Here is a 12,648-nt window from a genome sequence, read left to right as displayed (position 1 = left end):
TCCTGTCACTCCATACACCATTTAACCTTCATGGAAACAGAGGCTATTTGGTGTACATAAGTCAGTTTTAATTGAAACCGCAACAAAACAATTAAAACTAAGCCAATGGCCAAGTCCAGCCCTTGCAGGGCTAAAACAAATCCTCTATTTTTTTATAAAAATATTCATATATATATTTATATATACTCATAAACCCAAGAGACTGCGTGTTTGTGTGCGTGTGCGAGGTATTAACTTAACTTTTCCACCCAACTCAATTAAAATGTTAGACAAAATTGCATATGCACAAGAGCAGGCAGCAAGTAAACAAATCTAAGTGTATATGTCTGTGTGTGTGTGCTGCATAAATTAATAAACTTGATAGTGTGGGCCGCGAGAGACGGGGTGGGGCATGCCACCACTTGCCGGGCATAAAAACTAAACGAGCTTTGAGCGCTGGGCGACACGTACGCAGAGAGTAGCAGCAATTAAAATTTTAGTAGTTGCCCAGCCCGTGCCAACGTGGGTTAAGGGTGTACAGGGGCTAAGGGTAGTGGGGTTTATGTCTACTGCTGTCGGCACATATGTGCCTCTCCTATCATCCTGTGCCATTCACTAGTCGAATTTTACGACAAACACTGGTAAACATTTCGGGGCAAGGGGAACAACAGTCTTGTTCTGACTTTTGGAGACTTTGGAGTTTGGTGATACCAAATAGTAATGGAGAATTTACTATTTTTGGTTCTTCCATGTATTCTAATTATTAACTTAAATACATTTTTTTTAAATAACTTATATTTCTGATTAAAAAATAGGATACATAAAATCAAAGAAGTGTCTTAACGACTTCTGAAAAGAATATTTTCCCTCGAAAACGAACGCTGGAACACTTTTCCAAAGAAAAACGATGAGTTAGAGGGGAAACGGAAGGAGCAAGCCTCTTCCGCTGTTGCCAAATCGACAGCGACATCCTGCTGTGGGCATAAATAAATTGTGTTGCATACTTTTATGCGTTTACCTGAGGTTCCAAACTTTGTGATGGTGTTGGCATAGCCCTTAATGATGCATGTTTGTATAGGAGCGAGCTTAGGTAGCTGGGGGGTCAGGCCATAGAAATTCGCTTACAATTAAGCAGCAGTCATGTGCAAGTTTTGGGCTCACTCTCACACACAAATACATGAAACACAGTTAGTCACCCATAAACCTTAATGTAGTTTGAGAGAGAGAGCAAAGAGAATTGCACACGGAATGTATCATATTCACCTCTCAAATTGGTTGAATTCTTGTGGCAAGCCAAAACAATGTCGACCAACTTTATGGCCCAGTAGTTGCCATAACTAATTCTGTCAACGCTTCTGCACAACTAATTGTAATTGTAATTGCAAAATAGTTCGACTCACAGTCGGCTTTTGTGCAGCCCTTAAATTGCAATTTGCCAAAGAATTTAGCACAATGAAATTCAATTAACAACAAAGTGCACACACATGCACACAGACTTTCCAAAACTGTGGCAAAATCCCTGCTGCTATTTTATCTCACTTCCACATTAGATGGTGGGGAGGAAGAGAAAGAGAGTAGGTAAAGGGGGAAAGAGCAGCAGCAGCTTATGTCATGCGTCACTAAATCAGAACAATTTTCCACAAATTTCAAAAATAATAAAAGCCCATTTTAATTACACTCACGCTCCCTTTTCAGGACAAAGTTTATAAGCGTGCATTAAGTTATTTACACTTGAAAATATGTTTTCGAATCTGAAATATTTTTTATCTTTTTTTAAAACTAAACTATTATTATTTCAACAAGAGGGTAAACTAATCAAGATCTCTTTATCACTAATTCTTAAAAGTATATCATAAGTAAAAATCTCCAAGTGCAATGTAAATGACAGACTTTATGAGTAGCTTTTATTTGGTAGACATTTCTTGGTTCTTAAATACAGATAATCGGATACAACAAAGTCAATCCAAATTTCAAACCTCTGCCTAACGATCGATTTCGCCAAAGACGATATCTAACGATCCTATAATAGCCACAACATCGGCCAAAAAATGTCCAGGTGCCAATTTGGCCATGAGAGCGAGATGAGCATAGGAAGCAGGACGGATCTTGCAGCGATAAGGACGTGTAGAACCATCAGAGACGAGATACACCCCAAACTCCCCCTTTGGGGACTCTACGGCAGTATATGTCTCTCCCGGTGGTACATAGAAGCCCTGCGAGAAGTGCTTGAAATGGTGGATCAGATCCTCCATGCCCTCCTTCATCTTGGCTCGTCTTGGAGGGGAAATCTTCAGGTCATCTACCTTGATCTCACCCGGTGGCATACAGTCGATGCATTGCTTGATAATATTCACCGATTCCCGCATCTCGAGCATTCGCACCAAGTAGCGATCATAGCAATCACCATTCGATCCAACAGCCACATTGAAATCGATCTCATCGTAGGCATCATATGGCTGTTGCTTTCGCAGATCCCACTTAATCCCAGTGGCCCGGAGAACGGGCCCAGTGCATCCATAATTCAAGGCATCGTGAGCTGATATAACACCAATGCCAATATTACGCATACGCCAGATGCGATTGTCGGTCACGACATCCTCTACTTCATCCAACCGATCGCCAAAATACTTAATAAATTGGTATAGATCATGGAGAAAACCCAGTGGTATATCTGAAGCCACGCCTCCTGGTCGAACGTAGGCGGCATGCAGACGAGCTCCCGATGCTCGTTCTGAAAATTCATACAATTTTTCACGTTCCTCGAACAACCAAAAGAGTGGTGTTATGGCGCCGCAGTCCAGGACCGAAGAAGCTATAGCCATGGTGTGATTGGTAAGCCTCATTATCTCCGAGAACATGGTACGTATGTACTTGGCCCTGCGAGGAACCTCCACATTCAGCAGCTTCTCCACGGCCAAGGCATAGGCTAACTCATTGGCCATGCAGGAAACGTAATCCAAACGATCGAAATAGGGCAAGGCCTGCGTATAGGTCTTGTACTCGATTAGTTTCTCGGTTCCCCGATGCAGCAAACCAATGTGTGGATCGGCATTTAGTACTGTCTCATTATCCAGCTCAAGAATCATCCGCAGTACTCCATGGGCCGCGGGATGGGCGGGTCCAAAGTTGATGAACTTAGTGCGAAAAGTTCGATCAACGGGTGGAATCTTTTTACCAGTAAAACCTGGTCGTTTCTTCCACTCATCACCAGCGGGATACATGACCATATATTGCTGATTATTCATGAACTGAGGATCTGGATACCAGAAATGTGTGTCACGTGGTTCGTATGGCGGGCCAGGTGGGTAGAGTTCATCCCAACTGGGGTCACATTCCTGTTTGGGTTTTGGCTCATCGGGACATGCTTTAAGAGTACTCTCTTAAATAAATCTAACAGAAAATGGACTAACTTACCTTCTTTGTTTGATGAAAACACACGGCGATTGAATAGTTTGCCCAAAATTGGTTTTTGGAAACTGGACTTTAGTCCCTCCACACTGAGATACTTTTTACTTAGATGATTCTTGTACGCCTGAAAACGACGAATTTCGTTGGGGGTGAAGAGTTTGTCAGCCAACTTACGAATTCCCTGCATTCCGCCTAGTATTAGTATAGCGCATATATAAAGAAGTATATAGTTCTGATAAATAACTTGTTTTTGAAAAATTAAAAATTAAATCTGATAAACACTCCCAACTTTTTCGAGATGCTAGGTTCAAAGACTGCTTTCTATAAACATTTGTAAAATCAATTTCATTTCACAAAATATTAACCCACTTCATTATCTTTTCTTGCAGATCTTCGATGATCACTACCACTTCGCACATCACAAGGTCTCGAAGCGGTCGCTCTCCCCCGCCACACATCACCAGACTCGCCTCGATGACGACGATCGCGTCCACTGGGCGAAGCAGCAGCGGGCCAAGTCGCGATCCAAACGAGACTTCATCCGAATGCGACCTTCAAGGACTTCGTCGCGAGCCATGTCGATGGTGGATGCAATGTCTTTTGACGACTCCAAATGGCCGCAGATGTGGTATCTGGTAAGTGTCTAAAACGTCAACTACACTAAAGTATATCTGATTGTTAGACTTAAAGTTGAGTTAGGGAATTGATGAATTTTCAATAACTATTACGACATGATAAATCTAATTCCGAAACCAACTTATAGGATAATCCATTAGGGTATATTTTCGGATCAAGTTTCTTCTTCAAACCGTTATTTACATTTTTATTATTTCTCTCAGAACCGTGGAGGTGGACTGGACATGAATGTGATACCCGCTTGGAAGCAGGGCATAACCGGCAAGGGAGTGGTGGTGACAATCCTAGACGACGGTCTGGAGTCAGATCATCCAGACATACAGGGAAATTACGTAAGTTTGACAATAGTAATCAATAACAGACTTTTAACCCATTTTCATAAACCAAAAACAGGATCCCAAAGCCTCATACGATGTTAACAGTCACGATGATGATCCGATGCCACACTACGACATGACGGACTCCAATCGTCATGGAACTCGATGTGCAGGAGAGGTGGCAGCCACCGCGAACAATAGCTTCTGTGCCGTTGGCATTGCTTATGGAGCCAGTGTGGGTGGAGTCAGGATGTTAGACGGAGATGTCACGGACGCAGTAGAGGCAAGATCTCTATCACTGAACCCGCAGCACATCGATATCTACAGTGCCTCATGGGGACCCGATGACGATGGCAAGACAGTGGATGGACCCGGAGAGTTGGCATCGCGTGCCTTCATTGAGGGCACCACCAAGGGTCGTGGCGGCAAGGGCAGCATCTTTATTTGGGCTTCGGGCAATGGCGGGCGAGAGCAGGACAACTGCAATTGCGACGGCTACACGAACTCCATCTGGACGCTGTCCATCTCCAGTGCCACGGAGGAGGGTCATGTGCCCTGGTACTCGGAAAAGTGCAGCTCCACGCTAGCCACCACCTACAGCAGCGGCGGGCAGGGCGAGAAGCAGGTGGTCACCACGGACCTGCATCACTCATGCACTGTCTCCCACACGGGCACCTCGGCGTCGGCCCCGCTCGCCGCTGGCATAGCCGCCCTTGTGCTGCAATCTAACCAGAATCTCACCTGGCGCGATCTGCAGCACATTGTTGTGCGCACCGCCAAGCCGGCGAACCTCAAGGACCCCAGTTGGTCACGTAACGGTGTGGGGCGGCGAGTGAGCCACTCCTTTGGCTATGGTTTGATGGACGCCGCCGAGATGGTGCGTGTGGCACGCTCATGGAAGTCAGTGCCGGAGCAGCAGCGTTGCGAGATCAATGCCCCTCATGTCGACAAGTAGGAGAACGATTTTGGTCTAATCTTAGGCTTCTGTACTTATTTCATTTCCCTCTTTGACAGGGTCATTCCACCACGTACCCACATCACCCTGCAGCTGACGGTTAACCACTGTCGGTCAGTCAATTATCTGGAACACGTTCAGGCCAAGATCACTCTAACCTCACAGAGACGCGGAGACATCCAGTTGTTCCTGAGGTCTCCCGCCAACACCAGTGTCACTCTTCTAACGCCAAGGTAAGTCATGGTCCTGGTAACCGAAACTTTCACTAATTCCAAAACTTCTTCACCAGGATACATGACAACTCCCGTTCTGGTTTCAACCAATGGCCTTTCATGTCTGTCCACACCTGGGGAGAATCGCCGCGTGGAAATTGGCAGCTGGAGATCCACAACGAGGGTCGCTATATGGGTAAGTCAAAAATCCTAGCTCCTAGAACTAAATATTGTGCCGTCAGATCGATGCTTTAAACCTGTACCGTTTTACATGCTGCGCTTTTGTGGATCTTACCACCGACACACCCACTTAACACCCCATTAAAACACCATTCGAACCACCCATTATCCCACTGACCTCTAGGCCATGCTCTGCTCAGGGAATGGTCGCTGATCTTTTACGGCACCACTCAGAGCATTGATCCCAACGATCCGATTTCGGTGCCCAGGCCTAGTGGTTCGGAGGCCACCACACCGAATAGCAGCAGCACCACCAGTAATCTCCATCAAGCCTATTCACCCCAGTATCCCCGCATTCCACCCAATAACTTTGGTAGCTCACCATCTGGCGGGTCCAAGTTGCCTTTGGGCAAAGTGCCTGCGCCCAATAAGTCCACTTATGTGACCAACAATCCGCTGCTGAATCCTGCACCACCCAAACAGGGTTACCAACAGATTTCGGCCACCTATGGAGTGATATTGGGCAAAGCAAATGGAAAGGCTAACAATAACAGTAAGGAGAAGACCAATAACAAGGGAAACAAGGCTAATAATGGTGGTAACAAGGGAAAATCCGGTGGATCGGGTGGTGGCAATCGCAAGGAGCAAACCACCCCAAGTACCATCGTTCAGACCACCACCAGTAGAAATAAGTTTTACCGCATTTCCCAGCAACAGCAGCAGAAGAACAATAAACAGGACAGAAATGGCGTCCAAACCCAAAGGCCAAAAGCCAACTCCGGAGAGAAATCCTACGATGAGAAGAGCCGTAAAGTGGTTGGAGAGATCACGACAACCACTGGCAACGGTTCAATCAAAGCTGCCAAACAGGTGAAGGAGAGTACCACCTCCTCTACGAACTCCCGGATACCCAAACTCTTCGAACGCTATGAAAAGATACAAGCCATTTTCCCGGAACTCGAACCCTATGAGAATAGTTCACCCAAGGGAAAGCCAAAGCAGGCCAAGCAGGGAAAACAGTTCGAGGTGGAGCTCTTTAGACCCACAACGGGGGGAAATAGTCGCCAGGGAAATACAAAGAAATCACCATCGGTGCCGCCGCCATCGCAAACGATGCCAACGCTTTCCATTTTACCCATTCTACCCGCGGGCGGTAGTAGCTTCCTGCCCGATCAAAAGATCCTGAAGAAGCAGCAATTGCTGATGGCCGCCGCCGGAGTTATGGCTCCTGCTCAGGTCGAGGTGGAAATGGAAGAGGTTCAAGCTACTCCTGATTACGAGGAGCCCAGAGACCAGCGAAAGCAGGTCAAAGGACCAAATGGTAGCCAATCAAATTATGGATTTCTTCAAATTTTGGTTTTTTATTTTCTCTTAAAGGATCTTTTGGCCAAATTTTTATTCATTTAGGTTTCATTAAGATACTTCAGACACCCTCAGTTCATAGATTGGGTTTTTATATACATTTTTTTCTAACTAAACTTTATTTGTTTTCGTTCATTTGACACTGCTGTACCCTAATAAATGTACAAATGTTTTGTAATTTTTAAATTATATTCAAACTTTCCTCATTTTAAGTCAGTCATTTCAATCTAGTAGAAACACATATATTTTTAAATTATTTATTATCAATTTCATCCAGTCATTTAGTAGATTTTTGAACAAGTTTCCCAATCATCATAGCTTAAAAAATATTTTTCGCTTTGTATTTTATGATTTTTGCTGCGTAGCCATCAATGAAAGTTTGACAAGCACTGAGCGGCACTTTCTTGCTGCTTTCATCAATCAAAGTGCAACTTTAAAATGCTTTTTCGGTTTGTTAGCCGTTGGACTACCGTTGCTAGCAACGATTGTCAGCAAAACAATTTTTCATTTTTATCCTTTTCCTCCCCTATGATGTTGATGAAAGTTGCGATTAGCTTTCGGCATTTGATCTGTGCTTTATATATATATAGTACATATCGTTCATATGGCAGATTTATTGGCCCTTCACTTGACTTGTTTGCCCGCCTGCAATCTGCAATATATCATACATTTTATAACATTTTGCGTTTGCCGTTTGTTTGTTGATTTCGTATAGATGTTTCGATTTTGATTTTATTTGGTTTATTGAGCCCTTGGCCAGTCAGCACTAACTAAATGCAATCCATTTCTATGCTCTTTCTATCTCTCTCTGCGTTGCAGCACAAATCACACAATGGGACATGATATTCTATGGCACCGAAACCCCCGCCCAGCCCGAGGACGTCGCCAATCCCGGCCAGTCGAACCAGTTCAATTTGTACGGAAACGATATGGCCCACAATGACATCGAGTACGATTCCACCGGCCAGTGGAGGAATATGCAGCAGGTGAGTCTCGTTGCCATTGTCTACATGTGAATTGAGGAGTGAAAACCTCTTACCTGCATGAATAGCCATTAGTCACTCAGCTTGGAAGCCTTAATTCATGCCTAGAATTCGGTATACAGTGAATGTTTGCTAATTGAAAGACAATTAAATGCTACGTTTTGGCAAAGTAGAACTAGAATGTCTTTAGTTTAAATTAACTATGGCTACTATACCATATGTAAATGAGTAAAAATTTAAGAACTCACAAAAAAGTTATATATGCCCTAAAAGTCATTATCAAAGTGAACTTCATTTGATTTTTGAATAATGGTGCCTTAATTTATAATATAATTAATTCATTTTTGAACTTATTCTTGTGGTTAAACTTAAAAATCTTAAATAGAGATGTTTTTCCTTACCTTAAAGGGCAATATGTGAGCCTCCACTGTATTCATCCGCCCCGTTGTCCTTCGTGTTTTGTTTATTTCTCGGTCTTGCAGTGCCTTGTAGATGCTTTGTCGGGCAGCGAGGAGTTAAGTAGTGATGAAAACCCGCATCAGAATCGCGGCACAACGCTGCGTTCTTGCATGTGGCTAGCTTGATTGAGCCTTCAGTGTGTCGGTCAGTCCGGCGTTGGACATTCACAGTGCTTTGAAAACTGTGTTGCCTTTGCAAGACTGTAGTAGTCCTTTGGCAGGTAGCTCGTTCACAACGCTTTCTGTTCCAGTTTTGTTTTTATAACCCCCTTTTGTCCAGCATGCCTCTTTTGTTGTTAATGTACGAATTTCCCCATAATGCGCCTGAAAGTATGCAAAGTACTCGCCCAATAGCGCTCATAAATTTGGAAATACTTAGGCATACAATGTCAGCAGTTATCTCTTGGGCCTTGTTTGCCCCACTCACTCCACTGCTGCCATCTAGCCAGCATCTTAATTCCACTTTTGGCAGCCGCTTTTGAGCCCCGTTTTTTGACAATGAGCCAAAAAGCAGCAACCCCTCTGTCAGGGGCTTTAGGACATCTGGGGCACAGAGAAAAACTATCCACAGCATTAATTAGTAGGCTCTTTTTTTTGGAAAGGCATTTCACTATACGCAGTTCAATCACTCTATGATGTTATATATTTATTTAATATATTTTTACCCAACTTGAACTTAAATTCTGCCCTGCCATTTTTCCCTCTGTGTTCGAAATCAGCATTTTTCTAAACTTTGCCTAGGTTTTCCGAGTCCATGGATGCCTGGGGCTTTATTCAAGTGCACTCTTGCCCCGGGGCAGGCAGCAATTTTTAACCTTTTGGCACCTATTGTGCTTTAAAAGCGTTGCTTTTTCCCGCCACTGGCCATGGCAAACGGAGGGAATGTGCGGTAATAAAGGCGAGTGCAGTGACCTTAGTTTTTTGCTTCTCACCGCTGCTGGGCTGGCTGCAAAAAACTTTTTGCATAACAAACACTTTTCCAGGCCCCCTTTTCCTTCACATTTTTCCTTTGCTACTAACACGCGACGTCATTGCATGTGAACTTAGATAGACTTGGACGGACTTTTTCGGAAGGGGCAGCTATAAATAAGGACAGACATGGCCGCACATATACACATAAGTGCTTAAAATGCCAGACAGAGCGGCAACATGCAATGAACTACAACAACTCGAATCAGACGAGGCAAAACTTTTCAGCCACTCCTGACTTGCCAAAAAAAAAAACTAGAAGAGACGTAATTGGACTTTAAGCTAAAGTAAAGGCTATAAATGTAGTTAATTTTGGGATTTGTTGGTTTTTAAATTTGTGACATTATTTCTCTCCTTTGTTATGGGAGTTTCTGATTTAAAAGGCCCAATATGACATAGCTAACCAGTTTATCTATTGAACTTAACTGAATAATAACAAACAGTTAAAGAAGTTACTTTTTCAACCTAAAAGGCATAATATAATACTAGATTTTCTCAAGGGTTACCTTCAACTGAAGTTAACCCAACTATTTATACAATTTAAGATCATTTTTTTCTTAAATAACTAAATATAATATCCACATCTAATCCACCAATATTTTATTCTAAATTTCAGGTGGGCGAGGTGGGCATGACCCGAGATCACAGCAACACCGCCGCGTGCCTTAAGTGGAGCGATCGCAAGTGCTTAGGTTTGTCCTTACTCTTTTTTATGATCATGCAAGTCTTCTTTCTAAACTTTAAACATGCCAACGACAACAACAACAAGAACAACAACAACATTATCAAATGCATTAGATAATTTAGTAACAAATGAAAAAAAAGAACAAACAAAAAAAAAAACATAAATTGGCAACCGAAGAGAAACAAAATTGAACTGTGTAAAGAACGAAAAAAAACCGAAATGAGATGAAAAGCGAACAAAGAATTTCCATTTAAAAGTTTGATGGCAACAGGACGAAGAAAAAAAAAACAAGAAATTAAAATTAAAATTAAAAACAAACAAAAAATAAGTTAGAGTAGGTAAGAGATTGAAGAAGAATCACTGCAAGTCCAAAAAAAATATACATACTAAAAAAATGTGTAGTTAAATTTAAATATAAGCTTAGTTTTACACACCGACACACAAGCAACACAAACACAAGCACACTTACACGTATTAGAAAGGGCGTGGCAGGGCAAAAACAAAGGTTGTTCTTTATTGGGTTTCCTTTTTTTTTTTTTTGTCTCGTATTGTCAATGAATTGGGACGCACAAAGCAAATTTCTGTATTATTTTTAGTCGAAATGCAATTATACGCGCAGCCTATATACAATCGTATCCTAAAGTATCCTAAAATATATATATATTTTATTTTTAAGAGTTTAGTTGAAATTTATTTGTATTCGTTTTTGATTGTTTTCGTTTAGATTGTTTGTGTTTGTTTTAAGCCTGTTTAGTTTGATTTGTTTTTCCAATGTTTTCTCCAAATGCTTGCTACCCATTTACACAGGAAGAAAATTAACTTCAGACTTAATCACTTTTCATGTCATTTTTAATCCTTTTACTTTCTCAAATTAATAAGTTATTGTTAATTATTTTATTAATAGCAGATTATCTTGATTTTAAAAAAGTACATAATTATTTTCTCCTGTGTAACGATCTGTGTGTGTATATATATATGTGTACATGTAAACTAAATGCATTATTTCAGATATTGCCAAGCCAGCCAAGTAGTCGCGCCACAGTTTGAAAGCCACTGTACGCAAGCTTTTATGCTTTTCACTTAGTTTTGCCTATAGTTTGAGTCCCCTTCTTGATTTTTAGTTTTAAATAAGAGAAAATAGAATGTCTTAATGCCACATGCAGCCAAAAATCAATTTTCAACAGAAAACACAACAAACAACCACTGCAGTTTAGAGTTCATAGTAAAAGACTGTTTCTTAAAATTAAAACTAAATCTTGGACAACGCTAAATAAAAATGGGTCGAAGGAGTCATGAAAAAGCGACATAGAAAAACCAAAACTAATTATATAATGGAAATATTTCTAGAGTTAAGGCGCCAAGCAAAGCAAACCATTTTTGTATCAAAAAAAAGAATAAACGAAAACAAAAAGTAATGAGAAAAGGGCATGGAAATAAATAATAATAATAATAATAATAATATCGTAAGGTGTAGGGGTAAAGTTTAGCGTAATAAATTGAATGTAGGCAGCAACCACTAAAAAATTAAATCGTAATTATATTTAACAATTTATACAAAAGTTCCTGCAGTTTTCAACAAAATGTTGCAACATTGAATCACACAAAATTTTCCAGTTTATTTTGTCCACCAACACGAACGCAAACAAAACGCCAACACACACAAAACACATATCTTTGTTACAAATTTGTTGCTTACTTAAATCATTAATATTAAAAACACAAATCAAAAAGCAAATTAAGTGCAATAATTATTATTAATTGTGTATTAAGCAGCAGTGAAACAAAAAACTTAACAACGTTTTCGTTTCTCAATCAAACCGATAAACTAAAAAAACATATCATTTAATATTTCTTTTGACTCTGGAACTTAGTACAAACGATTAGTTTACTTAAACACTTCTATCGAAATTTACTTATCTACTTTTGTGATTTATACTTTAATTGGTTTTGAGATTTTTGGTAAAGAATGTTCCCAATATCTATGCATTTTTGTTGTATGAATAATCATATCGTAACTGCACAATAAACAATACGAATATAAATGTTAATTTAATGACGAAGAAAGTTAATAGCGAGGTAATGGTCAAGACGAGGAGTATCTTTTTGTTGTTGTTGTAATTAGCAAAACACGCACACACCCAAAAAAAACACACACACACACATGCATATTTAGCCAGAGCATAAGATATAAACAAACTAAAGCTAGCATTTCTCTCTCTCTCTGCATTGACAAGAAGCAATCGAAAATAGTTGAATTAACCCCTTTATTCATCAGTATATAGTATATACTGTACTGTACGCACTAGCAGCGAACAAACACCGAAAATATATTTATATTCGTATGTATTAACCAAGCCAATACACATGACAACACTCACACAAGTATTTACCAAAAACTTTGGCAAGTACCAAAACATGAATTATGTTCAACAAATTTCCAAGTGAGTTCGGTTTTGCTTTCGGTTCGAGAACACAACAAAATTCTGCTCCGTTTCCAAGTATAT

At 40.9% G+C, this 12,648-nt stretch overlaps 2 protein-coding genes across 5 annotated transcripts in view; one reads left to right on the top strand and one right to left on the bottom strand.

Moving 5' to 3' along the window:
- LOC108113713 (furin-like protease 1, isoforms 1/1-X/2) overlaps positions 1 to 12,648 on the top strand; it is a 133,541-nt gene that overhangs the window by 118,519 nt on the left and 2,374 nt on the right. For 3 of the 4 annotated variants that reach the window (XM_017224392.2, XM_017224393.2, XM_017224394.2), the window contains 8 exons: positions 3,777 to 4,022; positions 4,227 to 4,355; positions 4,417 to 5,291; positions 5,355 to 5,528; positions 5,585 to 5,703; positions 5,872 to 7,008; positions 7,869 to 8,035; positions 10,076 to 10,151. In XM_017224392.2, the coding sequence (XP_017079881.1) occupies positions 3,777 to 4,022; positions 4,227 to 4,355; positions 4,417 to 5,291; positions 5,355 to 5,528; positions 5,585 to 5,703; positions 5,872 to 7,008; positions 7,869 to 8,035; positions 10,076 to 10,151 (2,923 nt within the window). The remainder of the gene's footprint in view (positions 1 to 3,776; positions 4,023 to 4,226; positions 4,356 to 4,416; positions 5,292 to 5,354; positions 5,529 to 5,584; positions 5,704 to 5,871; positions 7,009 to 7,868; positions 8,036 to 10,075; positions 10,152 to 12,648) is intronic. The other variant, XM_017224395.2, reaches the window with a different exon arrangement.
- LOC108113718 (NADH-quinone oxidoreductase subunit D) lies at positions 1,882 to 3,719 on the bottom strand. Its single transcript, XM_017224399.2, has 2 exons — positions 3,394 to 3,719; positions 1,882 to 3,343 (listed from the first exon to the last, which is right to left on the bottom strand). The coding sequence occupies exons 1-2, from the start codon at positions 3,572 to 3,574 to the stop codon at positions 1,962 to 1,964; spliced, it is 1,563 nt and encodes a 520-aa protein (XP_017079888.2). The 5' UTR covers positions 3,575 to 3,719; the 3' UTR covers positions 1,882 to 1,961.

The sequence above is a fragment of the Drosophila eugracilis genome, unplaced genomic scaffold, assembly GCF_018153835.1.
Source record: "Drosophila eugracilis isolate 14026-0451.02 unplaced genomic scaffold, ASM1815383v1 contig_367, whole genome shotgun sequence".
NCBI lineage: Eukaryota > Metazoa > Arthropoda > Insecta > Diptera > Drosophilidae > Drosophila > Drosophila eugracilis.
Note: the sequence above shows the minus strand (reverse complement) of the source record. Positions and strands in the feature narration are given on the sequence as shown.